Genomic DNA, 21,650 nt, shown 5'->3' on the forward strand with positions numbered 1-21,650 from the left:
TATAGTTTCACTTGTTGAGGACTGTACATTTCCACTGATCTTTCCATAATACACTGTATGTTAACTAACTGGTCTCTCTGTGAAAAAGACATTTAAATTATGTTAATAACATCCAAGGTGAAGAGGAGCATTTTATAACGTAGGTCAACTAACCTACTACATAGCTTCTTCTCCCTGTGGATTTGGGGGGGCGCCTGGGTGGCTCAGTCCGTCAAGCTGCTTTGGAGCTGTCTCTGCTGATTCTACCAATTTATTTTTCAAGTTTTTATTTAAATTAGTTTCTGATGTACAATTTAGTGAGTCAACACTTCCATACATCACCCAGTGCTCATCACGAGTGCCCTCCTTCATCCCCACCACCTATTTTACCCGTCCACCCACCTCCCCTCTAGTAACCATCATTGTGTTCTCTGTGGTTAAGAGTTTGTTTCTTGGTTTGCCTCTCTCTGTCTTTTTTCACTTTGCTCATTTGTTTTGTTTCTTAAATTCCACATATGAGTGAGAGCATATGGTATTTGTCTTTCTCTGACTGACTTATTTCACTTAGCATGATACTCTCTAGCTCCATCCATGTTGTTGCAAATGACAAGATTTCATTCTTTTTTGTGGCTGAATAATATTCCAGTGTGTGTGTATGTTTGTGTGTGTGTGTGTGTCTCAAAAAGTTAAAAATTGAACTACCTTATGATCCAGCAACCGCACTACTGGGTATTTACCCAAAGAATATGAGAACACTAATTCAAAGGGATCCATGCACCCCTATGTTTATGGCAGCATTATCTACAATGGCCAAGATATGGAAGCAGCCCAAGTGGCCATCGATAGATGAATGGATGAAGAAGATGTAGTATGTACATGCAATGATTCTACCAATTTAAAATGTCATTGGGATTATCCAAGGCACATTAACCTCTGTGATTCTTATGGGTCTTATGTAAATCTTATATACAAATTCTGGATGTCCTGCAGTTTGTCTCTCCCAACTCCTGTTGGAGTTCATGTGCACTGCTTCTGGTTCCTTGCTGCTATATCAACAATTCTGCAGTGAAGATCTTATACATAGGACTTTGGCAAACTATATGAAGATGTGTAGAGTGGATTCCTAGAAGTTGAATTGTCCAAAGGCCTGAGAACCAGGAGAACCAATGGTGTAAGTTCTAGTCTGAGGGTAAGAGAAGACTGATGTTTCAGCTCAAGAAGTCAGGCAGAGAGAACAGTTCTCCCTTCCTCTACCTTTTTGTTCTATTCAGGCCCTCAGCAGATTGGATGATGCCCACCCACATTGGGGTGGGCAGTCTGCTTTACTCACTCTCCCAATTCAAAGGCTCATCGTATCTGGAAATGCACTCACAGACACACCCAGAAATAATGTTTAAGCTGGGTACCTTGTGACCCAGTGAAGTGACAAGTAAAATTATCCATCACGGGGCCCCTGGTTGGCTCCAATGGTAAAGCATCTGCCTTCAGCTCAGGTTGTGATCTCTGGGTCTTGGGATGGAGCCCCATGTTGGGCGCCCAGCTCAGCGGGGAGTCTGCTTCTCCCTATGCCTCTCCCCCCGCTCATGTGCTCTCGCTCTCTCTCTCTCTTTCTCTCTCTCTCAAGTGAATAAATAAAATCTTTTAAAAACTAAAATTAAATTAACCATTATATACTATAAACTTGAGCAGGGTAGAGACCTCTTGAATTGGTAAGTCTGTGGATATCATCTCCCCCTTTTCAAGTTTCCAAGGGATCGTCTGCTGATTTCTGCCCCATTCAGGCCTTGGTGCAATGTGTCTGAGACTGGCTTGTTGTTTTGAATATGTGTTAAGCATCCTTTAGGGCCATGGCAGGCCAGAGGAGACTTGTGCTGCCCCTGATCTTGGTTCCTTCTGTGTTCTCAAGATACACTGCCATTTGTTGAGCTTTTTTCACCATTGCAAAACAGTGTATCATTTTTCTAGTCACTGTTTTTCTGATAATCTTATCCTGCTCCTTGACTTTCTTTCCCCATCATAACTTGATGTTATGTGCCAGGAAGTATTTAAAAATAAAGAACAACAGCAACAATAGCAACAAGAAAGGAAAATGGCAACAATGTGAGGGGAGGGATTTTAATTAGCTTGATTGTGGTGATCATTTTGCGATGTGTACCTATATCAAAATATCAAGTTATATACCTCCAATATATATACTTTTTATTTGTCAATTGTACCTCAGTAAAACTGAAAAAATGAATCTAAGTGGCTTCATTATCAGGCTTAATTTACACGCAGCACCTAAGTCTTAGCACCCACGGCCTCATGGGGAAGGCAGGACAGATGTGATCATGTAAGCCACGTGGCAGAGAATGATGAAAAGTTATAAAGTGTCCTAAGATGGGTTTCGCAAAATGTGGTCGAGGGATCCTGCATCCGAAGCCCCCTGGGAAGCTTGTTAAACGTGCAGCTGTCTGGGCCCCACACCTGACTTGCTATACCTCAGAATCTCTGGCCCCAGATCTCAGGAAACGACATTTTTAACAAGGCCTTCAGCCCCTTTCTCGGCCCTCCCCCACATGTGATTCTGAAGCTCACTAAACTGATGTTGGAGAACCAATAAAGGGAAAGGTTCAGTGAAAGAAGGGATTTAAGCATGTTAAGACTTAGATAAGTGGAGAAGAGCTGGAAGGGAGTTCAGGTGGAGGGGGCGGGGAACTATCTGGGCACAGTCGCCCAGGCGAGAGAGTGTGCACGCCTGCAGTCCGTCCCCGCAGGTCACAGGGTGGACTGCACTCTCTTCTTCGCCCATCGAAATGTCCCTGGGAAGGTGCAGTGCTTTATTCACTGCATTCATTGCAGGGCATGGGAAGGATTTTGTCCTTTGCACTGCCACACGCAGGGATCCGAATGTTCAATCCCGGCCGTGAGCATCAGTCTGCAGAGGGAGAGGTGATGTCTCCCTACTCCCAAACAGGCAAATACAAGCAGTAATAGGCAGCATTATTTTTTTTTTCTAACTTTCTTCTACTGCATTGTAACTTGTGGCAGATGCCTTAAGGGTGTGTCTTAAAGAACCTGCATTTGGTAGGAAAGGTGGGGCGTGTGTGGCATGTTAGATCCCATAAAAATGCCAGGAAACCTCTTGCAATTTCTGCTCTCACCACCCACCTTCTGCTTACCCCATTTTCTCTCTTACTCATCTACCTGCCCACTTGCTCCCACCCTGAATTTTCTCTACCTTTCTCTAGTGCTTATCCACCCCCCACCTTTTTTTTTTTTTTAAGATTTTATTTATTTATTTGACAGAGAGAGAGACAGCAAGAGAGGGAACACAAGCAGGGGGAGTGGGAGAGGGAGAAGCAGGCTTCCCGCGGAGCAGGGAGCCCGATGCGGGGCTCGATCCCAGGACCCCGGGATCATGACCTGAGCCGAAGGCAGACGCTTAACGACTGAGCCACCCCGGCGCCCCCCCCCCCCCACCTTTTTAAGACTTTATTTTCTAGAGCAGTTTTGGGTTCACAGCAAAATTGAGCGGAAGGTACAGAGATTTCTCATCTACCCGCCCCCCAGCCAGACACATGCACAGTCTCGCCCACTACCAGCATCTCCCACCAGAGTAGGGATCTGTGACAACTGAAGAATAATTATCATCCATTGTCCATAGTTTACATGAGGGTTCACTCTTGGTGTGGTATGTTCTTTGGGTTTGGGCAAATGTATAATGGCACGTATCCATCATTAGCGGATCATACAGAGTATTTTCACTGCCCTGAAAGTCCTCTGTGCACCTTCCCTTTTTTAATCTACCGACCTAAACTACTTTATACATCTACCCATTTACTCTTTCTCTCCATATTCCTTGTACTTTTTCACCTACCCATTTCCTGTCTTACCCATCCATATACAGTTGAGCCTTGAGCAACTCGGGGGTTAGGGGCGCTGACCCCCTGCACAGCCGAAAATCCATGTATAACTTTTGACTCCCCAACAACTTAACCAGTAGCCTGCAGTTCACGAGAAGCCTCACCGATAACACAAACAGCTGATTACCACCTATTTTGTATGTCATATGTGTTATATGCTGCACTCTCAAAGTAAGCTAGAGAAAAGGAAATGTTATTAAGAAAATCATACGGAAGAAAAAAATACCTTTACAGTACTGTACTGTATTTATTGAAAAGAATTCGCGTCTAAGTGGACCTGCGCAGTTTGAACCTGTGTGGTTCGAGGGTCAACTGTTTATCTTCCATCTGAGAGCTGGGGGTGGAGGTGGTGACAGGATTTGCAGAGTCTGTTGATAGGGAGATAGTGCTGTTTGTTTCGGGAAAGCCAAGGACCTGGAGGCGTGGAACCAATCACTGTACTCAGACGTAAGGGAGGAGCATATAAGCCAAAGATGATATAAATACAGTAATATGGTGCCTTCTTAGGTCCCGTAGGACTTTATCAACATGAGCTCATTTTCACAGGCATCACAATTATCTCGGAATTCCTATAATATGATGCCTTTGCTTTGATTTAAGGTTTCCTGAGGCCATTAGAGTCCCCCTTGATCATGGGACATCTCTCTGTTTTCAGCCTTGGTTTATGCATTTTCGCCTCTTAAAATAATTCCTTCATACTGTATGACTCTTTCCTTTTGGAAGAAAGAGTTATAAAAATGAACTCACTCTCAAGCCTTTCCAGGAAACGTGGGAAATAGATTTTACTGGAAAATCAATAGCCCAGGATGGAGGTACAAAAGGCCTCCACCTCTTTTGCTATGGCTTCTTACCATCTGTCTTATTCTGAATTTAGTCAGAGGTTAATGGAGCAAAAGGATACTCAGTTGTCCTTGGGAAGACAGAGTCAGGGAGGCAAAGACAATGTCTGGGCACAGTCTATTTTAGTAAGGTCGAATGGATTTCATCTCGATCAAACTGTACTGCTCTGAAGCTGGTTGGCTTGCCAAACCCCTTGCCTTCTGACTCACCACTGAGGCCTTCTGTTTGGGAACACATAGCCTCCTCTGTCTGCTTCCCTTTTTATCCTTTTACAGTAGATGCCCCGTGGCCTGAAAAATAAAGAACCAGTCTCAGAAGTTCATCACTTGGTCTTTTGAGATTGAGGAAAGCAATAAAAGCCCAAATGAATTTGGGAAAGAATCCCAAGCATCCACCCAGATGAGCATTTCTACTAATCAACCCACAGCAAGGGCAGCGCTATTGAGTATGTTGCCATGCAATTTTTTTTTTTTTTTTTTTTTTTGCACTACTTAATGAAGGATTCATTGACCACCTTTGTCAGTTTAGTTTGTAAAGTCAGCACTCAGCCACCCTCAAAACCTGCAACAATATGAGTTAAAATACATTTTCGGGTTAGGTCTCCAGAACTCACCCCAAGGCAGCAGGTGTCCACCCACTAACTCACCTTTGCCTTCCGTGGGTCCCAGGCTAGTGGCCCCTTCAAGAACGAAGCTTCTCCAGAGCGCGCTGCCTCACCTATTGGATAAGCCCATTGGAGCAGGACAGTTGGTACCCTTCTTGCAAAATCTTAGTGATTTCTTCTTTTTTTTTTTCTTTTCTTTCTGTGCAAAATCTTAGCGATTTCTTTTAAAGGAGCCCCAGATGATAGCATTTTAGAGGAAGTTGAAATAATAGAGCTGTTTCAGTGGTGAGAGGGAGGTCGGATTAAAGCCGTGTTGTTTGTTGTAAAAATCACATTTTATGATGTAAATAATGTCTGACTTTTCTAATTTAAAAATTCCCTTCAGGCAATGAATGACTGGATCTAGTTTGATTTTTTTTATTTTGTTTTTCTTGTTTCCAGCAGACATTATAATTTGGGTAGGGTGACAGTTATAGGCGACAGTGCTTGAAGGGAGGGTGAGGATGTGGGATGGCTTGTTTCCAGACATGGTCTTTTTAGAAAAATGTGAACAAAAGGAGATGATTAGATGACTTCATTCCTTCCTGAACGTGAGCAGGAAGGCATGCCACCATCCTTTTCCCCGCTCTCAATACATATAGACAAATAAATATTGTTAATAAAGCAGTCTGCATATGTTTTACCTCTTCCTTAAAAAAAGATGGTACTGCTGAATTCTGGTGCAGTTCTCTCCATTTCTAAGAATACAAAACGAATATTAGTGCTGAGCATGAATATAGGTGATGAGCTGAGGCACTGCTGTGAACAGCGGCCCAGCTGGGCAGAGAGCTCTACGATGGGCAGATTCGAGTTTGGAAGGACACTTTCCGGGATGAGGACTTGGGAGTCCGAGAGAAAAACCAGAAAGAGTTTCTATTAACAGCTGAGAAATGTGTGCTTTGACTTTTTAAAATAGCTTTATTGACATGTAATTCACATACCACATAACTCACCATTTTAAACTGTACAGTTCACTGATTTTTAGTAAGTTAACAGTTATGTGACAATCACCACTGTCTGGTTTTACAATATTTTCATCACCTCAGTAAAAAACCCTGTACCCAAAGCAGCAATGTCCACAATAGCCAACCTATGGAAAGAGCCCAGATGTCCATTGACAGATGAATGGACAAAGAAGAGGTGATATTATATATATTCCCCTATATATATCATATCATATCGTATCTCCAGCGGAATACTACTCAGCCATCAAAAAGAATGAAATCTTGCCATTTGCAACGGCATTGATGGAATTAGAGCGTATTCTGCTAAGCAAAATAAGTCAGTCGGAGAAAGACAAATACCATATGATTTCACTCCCATATGTGGAACTTAAGAAACAAAACAGATGAACATAGGGGAAGGGAGGGAAAAATAAAATAAGACAAATTAGAGAGGGAGACAAACCATAAGAGACTCTTAACTCTAGGAAACAAATAGGGTTGCTGGAGGGGAGGTGGGTGGGGGGATAGGGTAACTGGGTGATGGGCATTAAGGAGGGTACATGATAGAATGAGCACGGGGTTTCATATGCAACTGATGAATCACTAAAGTCTATCTCTGAAGCTAATAATACAGTATATGTTAACTACATTGAATTTAAATAATAAAAAAAGAAGAAGCCCTGTACCCATTAGCAGTCACTTCCTCCAGACCTTGACAACCACTAATCTACTTTCTGTCTCTATGGATTCTGCCTATTCTGGACATGTCATATAAACTGAATCATACACTGTTTGTTCCTCTGTCTGGTTTCTTTCACTTAGCATATTATTTTCATGGTTTGTTCATGTTGTAGAATGTACCCGTACTTCTTTCTTTTTTATGGCTAAGATTCTATTGTATAGATATACTAGGTTATGTCTATCCATTTATCAGTTGATGGACCTTTGGATTGTATCCACTTTTTGGTTGTTATTAATAATGCTCTGTGAAGGTTCATGTGCAGGTTTTTGTGTGGGCGTATGTTTTCATTTCTCTGGGAATTAAATTGCTGGGTCATATGGTGAAACTCTATGGCTATTCAAATCCTTAGCCAACTTTCAAGTAATTATTTTTACTGTTGAGTTGTTAGAGTTCTTTATATATTCTGGATACTAGACCCTTAGCCGATATATGACTTGTAAATATTTCTCCCATTCTGTGGCTTGTCTTTTCACTTCCTTGATAATGTCCTTTGACACACAAAAGTTTTTAATTTTTATGAATTCCAGCTTATGTGTTTTTTCTCTTGTTGCTTGTGCTTTTGGTGTCAAATCCAACGTCATGAAGATTTCCTCCTCTGTTCTCTTCTAAGAGTTTGGTAGTTTTAACTCTTGGGTCCATTTTGAATTATTTTTTGTATATGTCATAGATTTGGAGTGCAAATTCTTTTGCGTGTAGACATGTGGTCCTTGCACCGTTTGTTGAAAAGACTGTTCTTTCCCTATTGAAAGGTCTTGGTACACTTGTCAAAAATCAGTTGACCGTGGGTTCATTTCTGGACTCCCAATTCTACTCCACTGATCTATATATCTATCCTATACTAAAGTACTAAAGTACTAAAAAAGATATTACTAAACTATCTTGTTACTGTAGCTTTGTGGTATGTTTTGGAATTGGGAAGTGTACCCTCTACTCTGTTCTTTTCCAGTAAGACCATCTATCCTGGGCTTTAACTCATGGGAATTGTTATTGTTTGAATGCTTTTTCAGTGTCTTTACTTGTTACAGGTGTTGAGACTTTCTGTTTCTTTTGTGGGGCAGTTTTGGTAGTTTGTATCATTCTAGAATTTTCTTTTTACTTTTTTGAGTGGTTGACCTAGAGTTTGCAATGTATATTTAGAACTAGTGCAAAAATAGCACTATACTGCTTTACGGGTAGCACGAGTACCTTATAATAACAGAGTACTCCAGATTCCTCCCTCCCATCCCTTGTATCCTTGCTGTCATTCATTTCATTTCTACATAAGCATACATAAGCATTATATATATGCCCATCTATAAGCATATATATGCTTATCTTTTTTATAAGCATATACATATATGTTTATCTTAATTACATATATAATTGAATACATTGTTTCTATTATTATTTTGAACAAACTGTTACCTGTTACATCAATTAAGAATATAAAAAATTAGAGTTTTTATTTTATCTTCACTTATTCCTTCTCTCATACTTTCTTTCCTTATGTAGATCTGGGTCTCTGACCTATAGCATTTTCCTCCTCTCTAAAGAGCCTTTTTTGAAACATGTCCTGCAAGGCAGGTCTACTGGCAACAAATTCCTTCAATTTTTGTATGCCTGAGAAAATCTTTATTTTTCCTTGAGTTTTGAAGGAAAATTTCACAGGGTACAGAATTCCAGGTTGGTGGAATTTTTTTTTTCCTCAATTCTTTAAATATTTCACTGCACTCGCCTCTTCTTTGCATGGTTTCTGAGGATATGTTGGATATAATTCTTATTTTAGCTTCGCTATAGGTAAGCTGGGTTCCCCCCACCCCCTCGGCTTCTTTCAGGGTTTTTTCTTTATCTTTGCTTTATCTGGACTTTGAATATGACATGCCTAGGTGGGTTTGTCTTTTGCATTTATCCTGCTGGTTATCTCTGAGCTTCCTGGATCTCTCATTTGGTATTTGACATTAATTTGGAAAAATTCTCAGTCATTGTTGTTTCAAGTATCTCTTTTTTCCCATTCTCCATTTCCTCTCCTTCTGGTATTCTCATTAAACATGTGTTATCCCACAATTCGTAGGTATTCTGTTCCATTTTTTAAGTCTTCTTTTTTTTTTTTTTTCTGTTTGCTTTTCAGTTTCAGAATCTTCTGTCGACATATCCACAAGCTCAGAGATTCTTTTTTTCAGTGGTCCAGTGTACCAATGAGCCCATCAAAGGCATTCTTCATTTCTATTATAGTGTTTTGGATCGCTACCATTTCATATTCATTCTAAGTATTTCTATCTTTCTGCTTACAATACCCGTCTGTTCTTGTATGTCGTCTACTTTCATTAGAGCTCTTAGCGTATTACTCATAGTCATATTAAAGTCCTAGTCTGATAATTCCAACATTCCTGCCATACCTGACTATGGTTCCAGTGTTTTCTCTGTCTCTTCAAACTGTGTTTTTTGCCTTTTAGTATGCCTTATAACTTTTTGTTGGAAGCCAGACATGACATACTGGGTAAAAGGAACTGCAGTAAGTAGGCCTTTAGTAATACGGTGGTGGGGGCTGGGGAGGGATTCTGAAGTCCAACGATTAGGGATGCAGTTAAAGCAGACAAATATAGCTGTAAAATGTCCATATCGAAAAAGAAGAAAGAGGACTTCCAATTTCTGGCCCAGCATTTAAGCAGCGTGGCAGTCATTACTCCATCCTAACAATAAGTAGATAGCTGAACTAACTGGGAAAAAAAAGACCTATGGTCTTTTGGTGAGTTTATGTCTCTCGACTGTGAACTTCACCAGTGCTTCTCAGGTTGTTTTCCTCCTTTAGGGGGGACAGGAAGGCTAGAGGGAGCTGAGGTAGGGTATTTCCCTTCCCCTAGCTAGGTTAGACTCTGGTAAAAACCTGATAGGTTAAGCTCTGGTAAAATAGTTTCTCTCTTGAGGGCAGACCTTGTTAGGATGGACAGAATGCTCTGGTGTATTTCAAAATGGCTACCTTTCCTTTCCCGCTTCTGAAGCAGGAGGGAGATTTTCCTCCTCTCTTCATTGTGACAGCCTGGTAGAGCTGCCGGAGGTACCACAAAAGGTGGGTGTGCTGCCCTGTGACTGGGCCCCCTGGGGGTCTGAACTCTCAGACTTGTCCACACTGCGCCCCCAGCAATTCAGTTACAGCTCGGGTTTTCCTGCCCCGCTCCTGATTTCCGTGGAGAACCCTGCTCGTGGGTTTCTGCTCCAGCAAGTTATGATTTTCTGCATCTGCCTGTGTGTCTCTCCACTTTTGGGGGTAGCATTTTCCCCCATGGCCTCAATTCCCTGACAGATATAAGGAAAGTTAGGCGGGTTGGTTTTTTTTCCCAGTTAGTTCAGCTATCAACTTATTGTTAGGATGGAGTAATGACTGCCACGTTGCTTAAATGCTGGGCCAGAAACCAGAAGTCCTCTTTCTTCTTTTTCGATATGGACATTTTACAGCTATATATTTGTCTGCTTTAACTGCATCCCAGGAGTTTTTTTCATTTTTTCATTTTTTTAAAGATTTTATTTATTTGTCAGAAAGAGAAAGCGCGCATAAGCAGGGGGAGTGGCAGGCAGAGGGAGAAGCAGGCTCCCCGCTGAGCAGGGAGCCCGACGCGGGGCTCGATCCCAGGATGCTGGGATCATGACCTGAGCCGAAGACAGATGCTTACCCGACTGAGCCACCCAGGCGCCCCCCGTGAGTTTTTTATGCTGTGTTTTCTTTTTTGTTCATCTCCAGATAGTTGCCCATTTCCTTGGTGGTGCTTCAGCTTTCTATGGTGGGGGGGGGGATCATTCCTATCCCGTCACTGGATTAATTTCAGAGAGCATTAGTGCCTCCAGGCCCCGGGGTTTATTGACACTTAGGCCTTTTGGGAGTAGTTTCTGAGGAATAGAGGAACTGAAAGGAGACATGAGTGGCTAGGGAGGAGGGGGTATGGCTTAAGCCCTCGCTTTTGAAGCCACGCTGTGGCCTGTGGCCTCTCAACCAGGGTTTCTCGCCTGTGGCGATATTGTCCTTCAGGTGGTGTTCGGTTGCCATCCCGGCGGGGGGGGGGGGGGGGGGCCGGGGGGGGGGGGGGGGGGGGGCGTGCAGCTGACATCTAGTGGGTAGAGGCCAGGGACGCCCCTCAACTTCCCATAATGCCCAGGGTGGCCCCTCACAGCCAAGGGTTGTCTGGTGTCAGTAGCTTTTTTAAGCCCGTCCATTGGCAGGACTGTTTCCCGCTCCTGCAGCACCTACCTGTACAGCATCTCACTGCCTCTTCACAATGGTCCTGAGGTAGGTGAAATGTCACAATCTGAGGTGAGGCAAGTGAAGCCTTAAAACTGTAGCCACCTGTCCCTCAGTAGCAGAGCCTGGACGACCACCTGCCAGTCTGGTAGTTTCCCTGCAAAGCCCACAGTGACCTGGGCCTCCGCTCGCTTTGTCCACTCCACCTTTCAAAACCGGATCGCCATGCATTGTCTTGTGAGTCTGGGTCTGGAACCCTGGATGCCTGCAGGGCTCCTTGCAGCTAAGATTGCTTCACATTGTCCTGTGATCCTCTGTTTACCGGCGCCCCCCCTGCAAACAGAGTGGAAAGGCCCTGCACGCAGCGTGGTGCTGGGCGCGGGGTGGGCCTTTAGTACATTTCTGTTGAAGGAATGAGGAGCTAGGAGAGACAACATACCGAAATGTTAGCTTGGCGAGCTCTAGGAGCTTGAAATGTAGGTTGTAGCTACTTGCGGAAGAGGCTGGGGAAAGGGGCAGGCCCCTAGGACGGGTGGGGCAAGAGACCTTGCGTTCTGTATGTTGGTTGTTTTGCCTGGAGGATTTTAATTTGGTTATTCTTCATAATGCTTTATTCCCCTTGTTAAATTCCTCCCACTTCAGCTTCCTCTTCTCTTTGAACTGTTCATACTAGCACTTTTTGCCTTTCTTAAAAGACCGGTTCTAACTCTACTTAACAATACCCTGTGGCCTCAGGTATTGTCCCCTAAAGGTCTTATCGAAACATAAAGAAGAATCTTTTGTGGTATTTGACCTCAGTTATCGTGAAATTATCCTGACATTGACTCTGTATGTCTTAAGGTAGCTGGTCTCAATGTTCTCATCCATAAAATGGGCATATGATCCTTTGTTAGCTAACTGAGACCTTTCCCGAGGATAAATGATTTAAAGCCCATGAAAGCATTCTGAACAGCGCTGTGTAAATAAATGGCCAGGTCCTTCCGGTTATGAGTAACTGTGAAAAACTGTATTCATATGAATTATGCAATATAACCAGTGGTCGTGCAATTATTAAAGTAGTTTGCTAGAATGAAACAAAGGGCAGTCAGATTTTGCGCTTCTTACTTTTACTACAGTGCTAGCCTAGTAATTTGGTTCAAAGATCTAAAGCTCTGTCTTACCTTGGACTGCCCTGACAAATACAAGATCTTCACCTTGACCTTGACCTTTGTTTCCCTATAGGTGTTACAGAACATTTTGGACACTGAAAAGGATTATGCTAAAGAACTTCAGTCTCTACTTGTCACTTACTTAAGACCCCTGCAGTCCAATAACAAGTAAGATTTACATTTTAAACCCCTTGCTAAATAAAGCAAGATAATGTCAGTATCCAGAGTCATTGCTCTTATGTCACTGAATAATTGATTTTGCCCTTTAGAAGAATTTCCATAGAGCACAGGTTGCCAAGAACATGGTCAAGGCAGCGGAAATTACACAAGATGTTGCTGCTGGAGAGCTTGGCTTTCTGTCTCTTTTAGCTGCGGAAGGAATGAGCACATCTGCATCTCTGTCTGCCACAATTGTTATCTTGTACATTTTAAAAGCGATACATGCAGTTTTACCTTGCACAAACAGGACCTGCTGGTGTTTTTATGCAGAAAACCTGTAAACTGGAAAGTTTCATGCTCCCCCTGACCTTGGCTTGCTGGGGCAGAAACTCTTTCCTACGGTCTGAGAGTGGAAAGAGTGTGGCATTTTGTGAATGTTTGTGAGGGCACCATCGAGCTCGTATTTCACCCAGGCCAAAGAGAGTGATAGAGCTGTTCAAATGTCTTGTTTTGTTTTGTTTTGTTTTAAATAAAATACTCAAACCTTATTCTGGTCTTAGAAGTGGCTGAGGTTTGAATTGAAAACCTCGTTTTCACAGAAGAAAAATATTGACCTATTTTTATTTTAATTGATTACACTTTACTGGAGATTATAATCTATAAGTCAAATAGAAAATTGAGCCATGGGCCCACATACTGGAGGACAAAAGCCTCCTCTTTCCCCTCAGTAAGAGTTTACTTTTGCTGGACAGCTGTCTCAGTTACTGGACTTCAGGCTTAAATAAGTTTAACATATTTTGCGATCCCCCCCCCCTTTTTTTTTCCAAATCATGTTTGCTAAGGCATAAGGTCTTGCTAAATTTCCCAGTTGGTTATTTTCCATGGCACTGTGGGAATCTCACTTCAGTATGAAAGGATTTTGTATTCCTGTGTTTTGTAAGAGTTGAAATGCGATCAACAACAAAGTGTCTTTTGTTATGATTATGTAAAACATGAAGTGAATCCTGTGAATCATACTTCTTAGAGCTGAATGGAAGGAACCTCAGTGAATCACTGGGTCTAGTGCCCTGGAAGAAATGACTGTCCCCATTGAACAAATAAGAAAACTGAAGTCCAGAGAGGCTTACTGCTATACCCATCACACAGCCAGTAAGCTGCCAGACTCGACCCACCGCGCCTCCGGCCGCTGACTGAAATGTGCCTTCCATTTTGTGGGGGTGACAGGCAGAGGCAGGAAACCGAGGTGGTGACCCTGGGAGGGGAGATGGTAAGATTTCAAATGAAGGGGGCGAGGAGCCTGACTCAGAACTTCCCTGTTGCCATATAAATTCAGAATGCAGTCAGGGTCAGTTTCCACCGGCTGTCTTGTGGACCCCGGAGCGACTGGAGCAAACCAGACTGTTTACTGTCTGATCCTGAGGGGGCCAAGAAAGTCCCTGATCAGGTTCAAGTTGGCCCCCCAGTCAGCTTCTTGGGGCCATGACGGAGGAAAGTCAGGGAAACTGGCCGGCTGAAGGTTTCGCTTTTGACACCCATGGCTAGGGGTTTTCCAGCTTGTGGTTCAGAAGGGCATGATGGCAGAGGAACTGGGCGCTTCTGATGCTCGAGGGGTTACTGGTATCGTTTGTGTGGGGCTTCCTTTGCTTTGTCAGCAAAAATCACTCTCTTGGAAACACTCCCCTTGTATTATGATGTGAAGAAAGAACACGTGGCCGACACTGGCCTTTTAAGTCTTCAGAAAAGTCTTCTCCCAAAAAGTGTTTAAGAGCATGGCCTCGGGAGCTAGAATGTGGCGGTTTAAATCCTGGCTTCACCCTTCACTGGCTTTGTGACATTGGGTGATTGGCTTAACCTCTCTGTGCCTGGGTCTCCTTACGTGTAAGATGGAAACAAGAGCACCTACCTCGTGAACTTGTTGTCAGGTTAAAATATAAAATGTAAAAAAAATAAAAATAGAATAATATAAAATATAAAAAAATAAAAATACTTGTGAGACACCTGCAGAGGTGTTAAGTGCTTGTGTGAGTAGTGTTGGTGCATGTTATCACCTACCATTTGGTAGGGGAAGAATGGAGAAAATTCATAGCACGGAGGCTCTGGATAAAATTGTTCAGTTTGCCTTTATTTGCTCCATTCCATTCCACAAACAAACAAATCAGTACTGTTTTCTTCTCCTCTACTTCCTCTGATAAAGATTTCCCTTTGTTGATTTATGAGCATTTTAAATCGAAAGAAACTGGATTTTGTGGTTTTTCCCTGTGCAGTCTATGAGCATTTATAATATCTTTCAGTTACTCTCCCAGCTCCTCCAGAATACTCAAACTTGTTTGCATTTATCCCCAGCCATGATGTATTTTGCCTATTGAGATACTTAGCTATTACGCACTTGTTATCCGTTCACTCATCGCATTGTAAAACACGTAAATGTCTTTGGTAAACACTTGTTTGCTTTAGGATCATGATTCTTATTGTAGAAAAAGGAAATCAAGGAAAGACGCTTTTAAATGTCGTTTAAGACCACAGTGCTGGTGTAAGTTAAAAAGCGAAAGTTAAAATCTAGGGATTGCTTCCCTCATCCCATTTGCCAATTTTTTTAGCAAATTATCAGCTCACTAGACTAGAGATGGATAACTGGAATCATCCTGAAGTTCTATCCACTGAAACTGTGTATGTTTTTTTTGGTTTTTTTTCAGTCTGAGTACTGTGGAATTTACATCTTTACTGGGGAACTTCGAGGAAGTATGCTCATTTCAACAGACGCTCTGCCAAGCCTTGGAAGAATGTTCCAAGTAAGTGTTGTATGTTGCCTTTAGAATAGCTAGCAACACCCTTTCTTTGGTGTGTTTTCTTTTCCTGCTAGCTGTTGTCTTAGATAGGGACACTTCGTATTTACTCGTTTGTTACAATGTTGATAAATTGTCCCAGTACAGAGAAAATGCGCTAGGGAGAGCCAAACCCCTGGTTGTATATCAGGGCTCTACATGCAGTAAATTATTTCTGACTTTATTTAAAGATTGCATCGGTTTACTGCTCCTGGTCAGTATGAGAGACAGATAAGGTCTCCATTGACCAGGGACGTTGCCTTTGATATTGATTCGATATTTTCTTTTGTACATTGCAAATTACTTGGAAAAGTTAGTCAGGTGATTCATTCAGTTGTATAAGCTGCTTTTTCTCTTTAAATCACGCCTGGTATCTTGTCTATTATATTAACAGTTGAAATACACAAAAAGTAGGGAAAGGAAAGTATATCTTTATGTGAACCACAGTACGTATTGGAAGGCTAGCTTGATGGTTGAGGTGTTCAGCTTCATACTGCAGAATGGATTGTAATGATCTTCAGGCAATATAATTCTGTAGCAAGATTAATTTTCCAAGCACTGTATCTCAGAGAAGTTGGCAACTTTCATCATCTACAGGGAAATCGGGGTGATTGCCTGTTTCTTGAGCTTTCTGGGACACAGGTGGTCATCCAGGAAGGAAGATGGTAAGAGCCCACACCAGAGGCCTGAGGGGCCGTCCTCAATGCTGATAGGGATCCAGCTTATTGACGTGGAAAGATAAGTCACTAAGTGAGAAGAACCGATTACAAACTAGGTTTGTAATCTTTATTTTCCATTTTATAGAAAAACATGTAGAAGGAAGACCAAGGAATATGCCAAAATTGTTCTAATAGCTGTCTTTGAATGGTGGAATACTGAGTAATTTTTTTTTCTTTCTTGCACTTTTCTGATTGGTCTACAAATGAAAACAGGTGGCTTGTAACTTAAAAAAATTAGAGTCTTGGGCGCCTGGGTGGCTCAGATGGTTAAGCGTCTGCCTTCGGCTCAGGTCATGATCTCAGGGTCCTGGGATCGAGCCCCGCATCGGGCTCCCTGCTCCTTGGGAGCCTGTTTCTCCCTCTGCCTTTCTCTCGCTCTGTCTCTCATGAAAAAAAAAAAAAAAAAAAAAACCTTAAAAAAAAAAAAAATTAAAGTCTTGAGGCCATCCTGCCTAGCAGCCACCAAGCCCCTAAGACTACATAATATTCCTTTCTGATGTGTCAGTTTGGGATTTGATTACTTTTGTCTGTACTTGAACTTCATATAAATTAGCCAAGGGTATTTTTGTGTGTGCCCGGCTAAAATTTTGAATATTGTAATTTGAACAAATATCTTTAAAAAACAACCCTACCTGGTCATTTCAAGTAAGTATCTGGCCCCTATATATGGGCGCTACGTTTGGCGGCTCGAGTTTGAAGTGATGGTCAATTACCCCATTAAAAAAATAATAATACTAATAAAGTGTCAGTCAAGAACTTGCATTCCATGGCAAAAGTGCTTATAATCTAGTTTCTCTTTTCACTTTGGCAAAAGAATTCAAAAGGTTTGCGTGTCGCCAGATTTGATTGGAATCCTCTTCCTTTATCCCCCTGTTTCTTTCTTATTTAACATTCTGTGTTTCATCTTGTCTTACCTCCAGGTTTCCGGAAAATCAACACAAAGTAGGAGGTTGCCTACTGAACCTCATGCCTCATTTTAAATCTATGTACCTGGCTTACTGTGCAAATCATCCTTCAGCTGTCAATGTGCTCACACAACACAGGTAAGTTGTACCATTTCCCCAGATAGGCTGTTCCACAGTGAGATCCTTTCCGAGGACCGCTTCATTTGGAAACCCAAGGTCTCCAGTTGAACTTTTGATCATCCCCCTTCATCACTGCAGGAATTAATTCGTTGTTCCACGGATTGCTTGTCTGTCAGTGCAATGGATAATTTACTGAGCATCTACTGTGGGCAGGGTCCTGTACTAGCTGATGGGGGTTACAGTAGTCAACAAGGAAGAGGAAGTCCCTCCCCTCCTGGAACATAGACTCTCAAGAGAAATACGGACATGAACTTAAACGTCATAAACATGTGGTATTACAAAAGGGTAAATTAAAAAGATGCCATGAGACTTTGCAACGTGGTATCAGCTTCATGTGGGGTGAGGGTAGTAGCATCAGGGGAGGCTTTCCTGAAGCCGAACTCTATTTAGATCCAGTGTTTTCGCCTTCCCCTGTCCCGGCGAATGGTGTATCTGAGTTACTGGCAGATAGCTTGAGTGCCTGGCTTCGTCTCTTTTTCACTTTCCCTTTGGCGGGTGGGGGAAATTTCCAACAGCGCTATGGCTCAGAGGCAGATACTCATTAACATGGAAAGGTGGAAGGAAACTAGCAGGGTGAACTATTGGGCAAGCACTTTAAGCAGTGGGCTGTGATAATATTTGTACGTGAGTATACATTGTTTCCAATTCACGGGGAACAACGAAACAGTATCTCCTTTAAGAGTCCTTGCAAGGGACCCAGATAAGTTCATATCTCTCCTGCCCTTCCTTACCGCCTGACTCCCCATCCCTGACGCATTCACAGATGCCTTCATCTGGGCCAGAACCCTGGATGATAGGCTTAAAGATGCAGTTTGAACTTTGAAATCATGTGCTAGCGATCTGGCAGGGGCAGGGGGGCTGTCTCTCACCACACAGAGTCTGTTAGGACGTAACCTGGAGACGAGACTCAGAATGGATATGGATTCTGGAGGCTGCTCACGACCGGAAAGAATATTCTTTTCTTAATCTGGCTCAGACCTGAACCCCCAGGGCCAGGCTGGAACACCAGTTGACACAAACCCTCAGAAGTGATGAAAATTTTGGTTTTGTCCTGGTTTGTTAGGAGCTTTATTGACTTGGGTGCCTGGGTGGCTCAGTCGGTTAAGCATCTGCCTTTGGCTCGGGTCATGATGCCAGGGTCCTGGGATCGAGTCCCTCGGCGGGAAGTGTGCTTCTCCCTCTCCCTCTCCCCCTGCTGGTGCTTTCTCACTCTCTCTCTCAAATAAATGAATGAATGAATGAATGAATGAATGAATCTTTTAAAAAGGAGCTTTATGGACTTTATAGAGCCATTAAGTAAGGACGTTTTAAAGGTAGAATTCAGTGGGTCCCACTTGAAGGTCCATTTTATTCGAAGTCATGAATTCTTGTGGAATAGCAAATACGGAAGTTGGAGTTTAAAGAAGGAGAGGCCATGATTCTGAGTTATTTAGGCAAGTGGCTCAACTCCTGAGAGCTAATGTTGGCTAATAATAGTACTGACAGCACGCCAGGTGCATGATATAAGAGCCTATGAGGGAATTACCATTACTACCATCCCTGCTTTACAGATAAGACACTGGAAGGTCAAATAGTCAGCCAGAGAGCTCATAGCTCTTAAGTGGTTGAGCCAGAATTAGCATCTAGGTCTGTCAGACTTCTAAAAACAGTATTTTTATTTATTTATTTATTTATTTATTTGACAAAGAGAGACACAGCGAGAGAGGGAACACAAGCAGGGGGAGTGGGAGAGGGAGAAGCAGGCTTCCCGCCGAGCAGGGAGCCCGATGCGGGGCTTGATCCCAGGACCCTGGGACCATGACCTGAGCTGAAGGCAGACGCTTAACGACTGAGCCACCCAGGTGCCCCTAAAAACAGTATTTTTATTGAGATCTATATTTTACCTACAAAGAATAATTTAAATGCAAATTTAAAGAATTACAATAAAATGAACACCCATGTACACACCACCCAGCTTAAGAAATAAAACATTACCAAAAAAAGAGAAAGAAAATGTTACCATTTCCTTTTCTATCTACCAGCCTTATTGAATCCTACTTCACATACCATGTAATTCACCCATTTGAAGCATACAGTTGAATTATTTTTAGCATATTCAGAGTTGGGCAGCCATCACCACAATCAATTGGGGAACATTTTCATCACTCCCCAAACAAACCCATACTCATTAGCAGGCGCCCTCCATTGCCAGGTCAAGGCAACCACTAAAGTCCTTTACGTCACTCTGGATTGGCTAATTCTGGACATCTCATTTAAGTGGAGTCACACAGCATTGGGCCTTTTGTGTTTGGCTTTCTTCTCTTGTAATGTTTTCAAGCTGCATCCGTATTGTAGCACTTATTAGTACCTCGTTTTTTTACTTTTTACTTTTTAAAAAAGATTTTATTTATCTATATGAGAGAGAGCACGCATGCACAAGCAGGGGGAAGGGCAGAGGGAGAGGGAGAAGCAGGCTCCCCGCTGAGCAGGAGCCCGATGTGGGGCTCCATCCCAGGACCCCGGGATCATGACCTGAGCTGAAGGCAGATGCTTAACCCATTGAGCCACCCAGGCGCCCCAGTACCTCGTTTTTTAAATTGCCACAGAGGATTCCATTATGTAGATACTGCATATTGTTCTTCCATTCACCAATTTGCAGACATATGGATTGTGAATAATCCACTGCTCTGAACATCAGCTACACGTCTTTGGGTGGATGTATGTTTTCACTTCTCTTGGGTAGATTCCTAGGAGTGACATTGCGAGGTCATATGATAACTCTTCTGTTTTCACCTTCAGAGCAACTGTCAGACTGTTGTCCAGAGTGGCTGCACCCATTTATGTTCCTACCACCAGTGTCAGAGAGTCCCATTTTCTCCACATCCCCACCATTTGTTATCAGTCTGTTTGATTATAGCCATCATTATGGGTGTAAAGTGATCTCTCATTGTGATTTGATTTGCATTTCCCTAATGAATAATGATGTTAAGTGTCTTTCATGGGCTTATTGGCCATTTGTATATCTTCATTTGGGGAAACGTCTATTTGGATCCTTCACCTATTTTAAAATTGGATTATTTTATTATTGAGAAATTATGTACATACCACAAATTCACCATTTTATGTTTTTTAAGATTTATTTATCCGTTTTAGAGAGAGAGTGCATGCATGCACACACGAGCTGGGGAGAGGGGCAGAGGGAGAGGGAGAGAAATCCTCAAACGGACTCCCCGCTGAGTGCAGAGTCCCACGCGGGGCTCAATCCCAGGACCCTGAGATCATGACCTGAGCCAGAATCAAGAGCTGGATGCTTAACCGCCTCAGCTACTCAGGTGTCCCATAAATTCACCATTTTAAAGTGTATAATTGAGGGGCGCCTGGGTGGCTCAGTCGGTTAAGCGTCTGCCTTCGGCTCAGATCTATGGTCCCAGGGTCCTGGGATCGAGTCCCTCATTGGGCTCCCTGCTCGGCGGGAAGCCTGCTTCTCCCTCTCCCACTCCCCCTGCTTGTGTTCCCTCTCTCGCTGTCTCTCTCTATCAAATAAATAAATAAAATCTTTGAAAAAGAAAGAAAGAAAGAAGAAAGAAAGGAAGGAAGGAAGGAAGAAAGAAAGAAAGAAAGAAAAGAAAGAAAGAAAGAAGAAAGTGTATAATTGAGTGGTTGTTAATATATTTGCCAGGTTGGGCAACCATCACCACCGTTTAGTTTCAAAACATTTTTATCTCCCCCAAAGCAACTGTGTAGCCAGTAGCAGTCACTCTCCTTCTGTCCAGTGGCTAATGATGTTGAGCACAGTTGCATGTGCTTGTTGGCTATAATATCTTCTTTGAAAATATGTTTGTTTAAATCCTTTGCCCATTGTTTAGTTGAGCTATTCATCTTTTCATTGTTGAGTTGCACCACTTCTTTATATATTCTTCTTTACATTCCTCTTATCAGATAGATGATTTGCAAAAATTTTCTCCCACTTTGTGGGTTGTCTTTTCAGTTTCTTTTTTCTTTTTTTTTTTTTTTAAAGATTTTTATTTATTTATTTATTTGAGACAGAGAGAATGAGAGACAGAGAGCATGAGAAGGAGGAGGGTCAGAGGGAGAAGCAGACTCCCTGCCGAGCAGGGAGCCCGATGCGGGACTCGATCCCGGGACTCCAGGATCATGACCTGAGCCGAAGGCAGTCGCTTAACCAACTGAGCCACCCAGGCGCCCTGTCTTTTCAGTTTCTTGATGGTGTCCTTTGAAGCACAAAAGTTTTAATTTTAAGTTTAATTTTGATGATGTCCGATATATGTTGCTTGTGCTTTTGATGTTATAGCTAAAAAACTATTGCTTAATCCAGGTCATGAGGAGTTATGCCTATTTAAGAATTTTATAGTGTTATCTCTTACGTTTAGCTCTTTAATCTATTTTTGAGTTACTTTTTGCATATGGTGTGAGGTAGGGGTCCAACTTCATTCTTTTGCGTGTCTATGTCTAAT

At 42.5% G+C, this 21,650-nt stretch overlaps 1 protein-coding gene across 1 annotated transcript in view; it reads left to right on the forward strand.

Moving 5' to 3' along the window:
- ARHGEF6 (Rac/Cdc42 guanine nucleotide exchange factor 6) overlaps positions 1-21,650 on the forward strand; it is a 97,176-nt gene that overhangs the window by 44,179 nt on the left and 31,347 nt on the right. The window contains exons 7-9 of the mRNA XM_044911999.1: positions 12,485-12,579; positions 15,264-15,359; positions 17,032-17,154. Of these exons, the coding sequence (XP_044767934.1) occupies positions 12,485-12,579; positions 15,264-15,359; positions 17,032-17,154 (314 nt within the window). The remainder of the gene's footprint in view (positions 1-12,484; positions 12,580-15,263; positions 15,360-17,031; positions 17,155-21,650) is intronic.

This window comes from Neomonachus schauinslandi, chromosome X (genome assembly GCF_002201575.2).
Source record: "Neomonachus schauinslandi chromosome X, ASM220157v2, whole genome shotgun sequence".
NCBI classification, from domain to species: domain Eukaryota; kingdom Metazoa; phylum Chordata; class Mammalia; order Carnivora; family Phocidae; genus Neomonachus; species Neomonachus schauinslandi.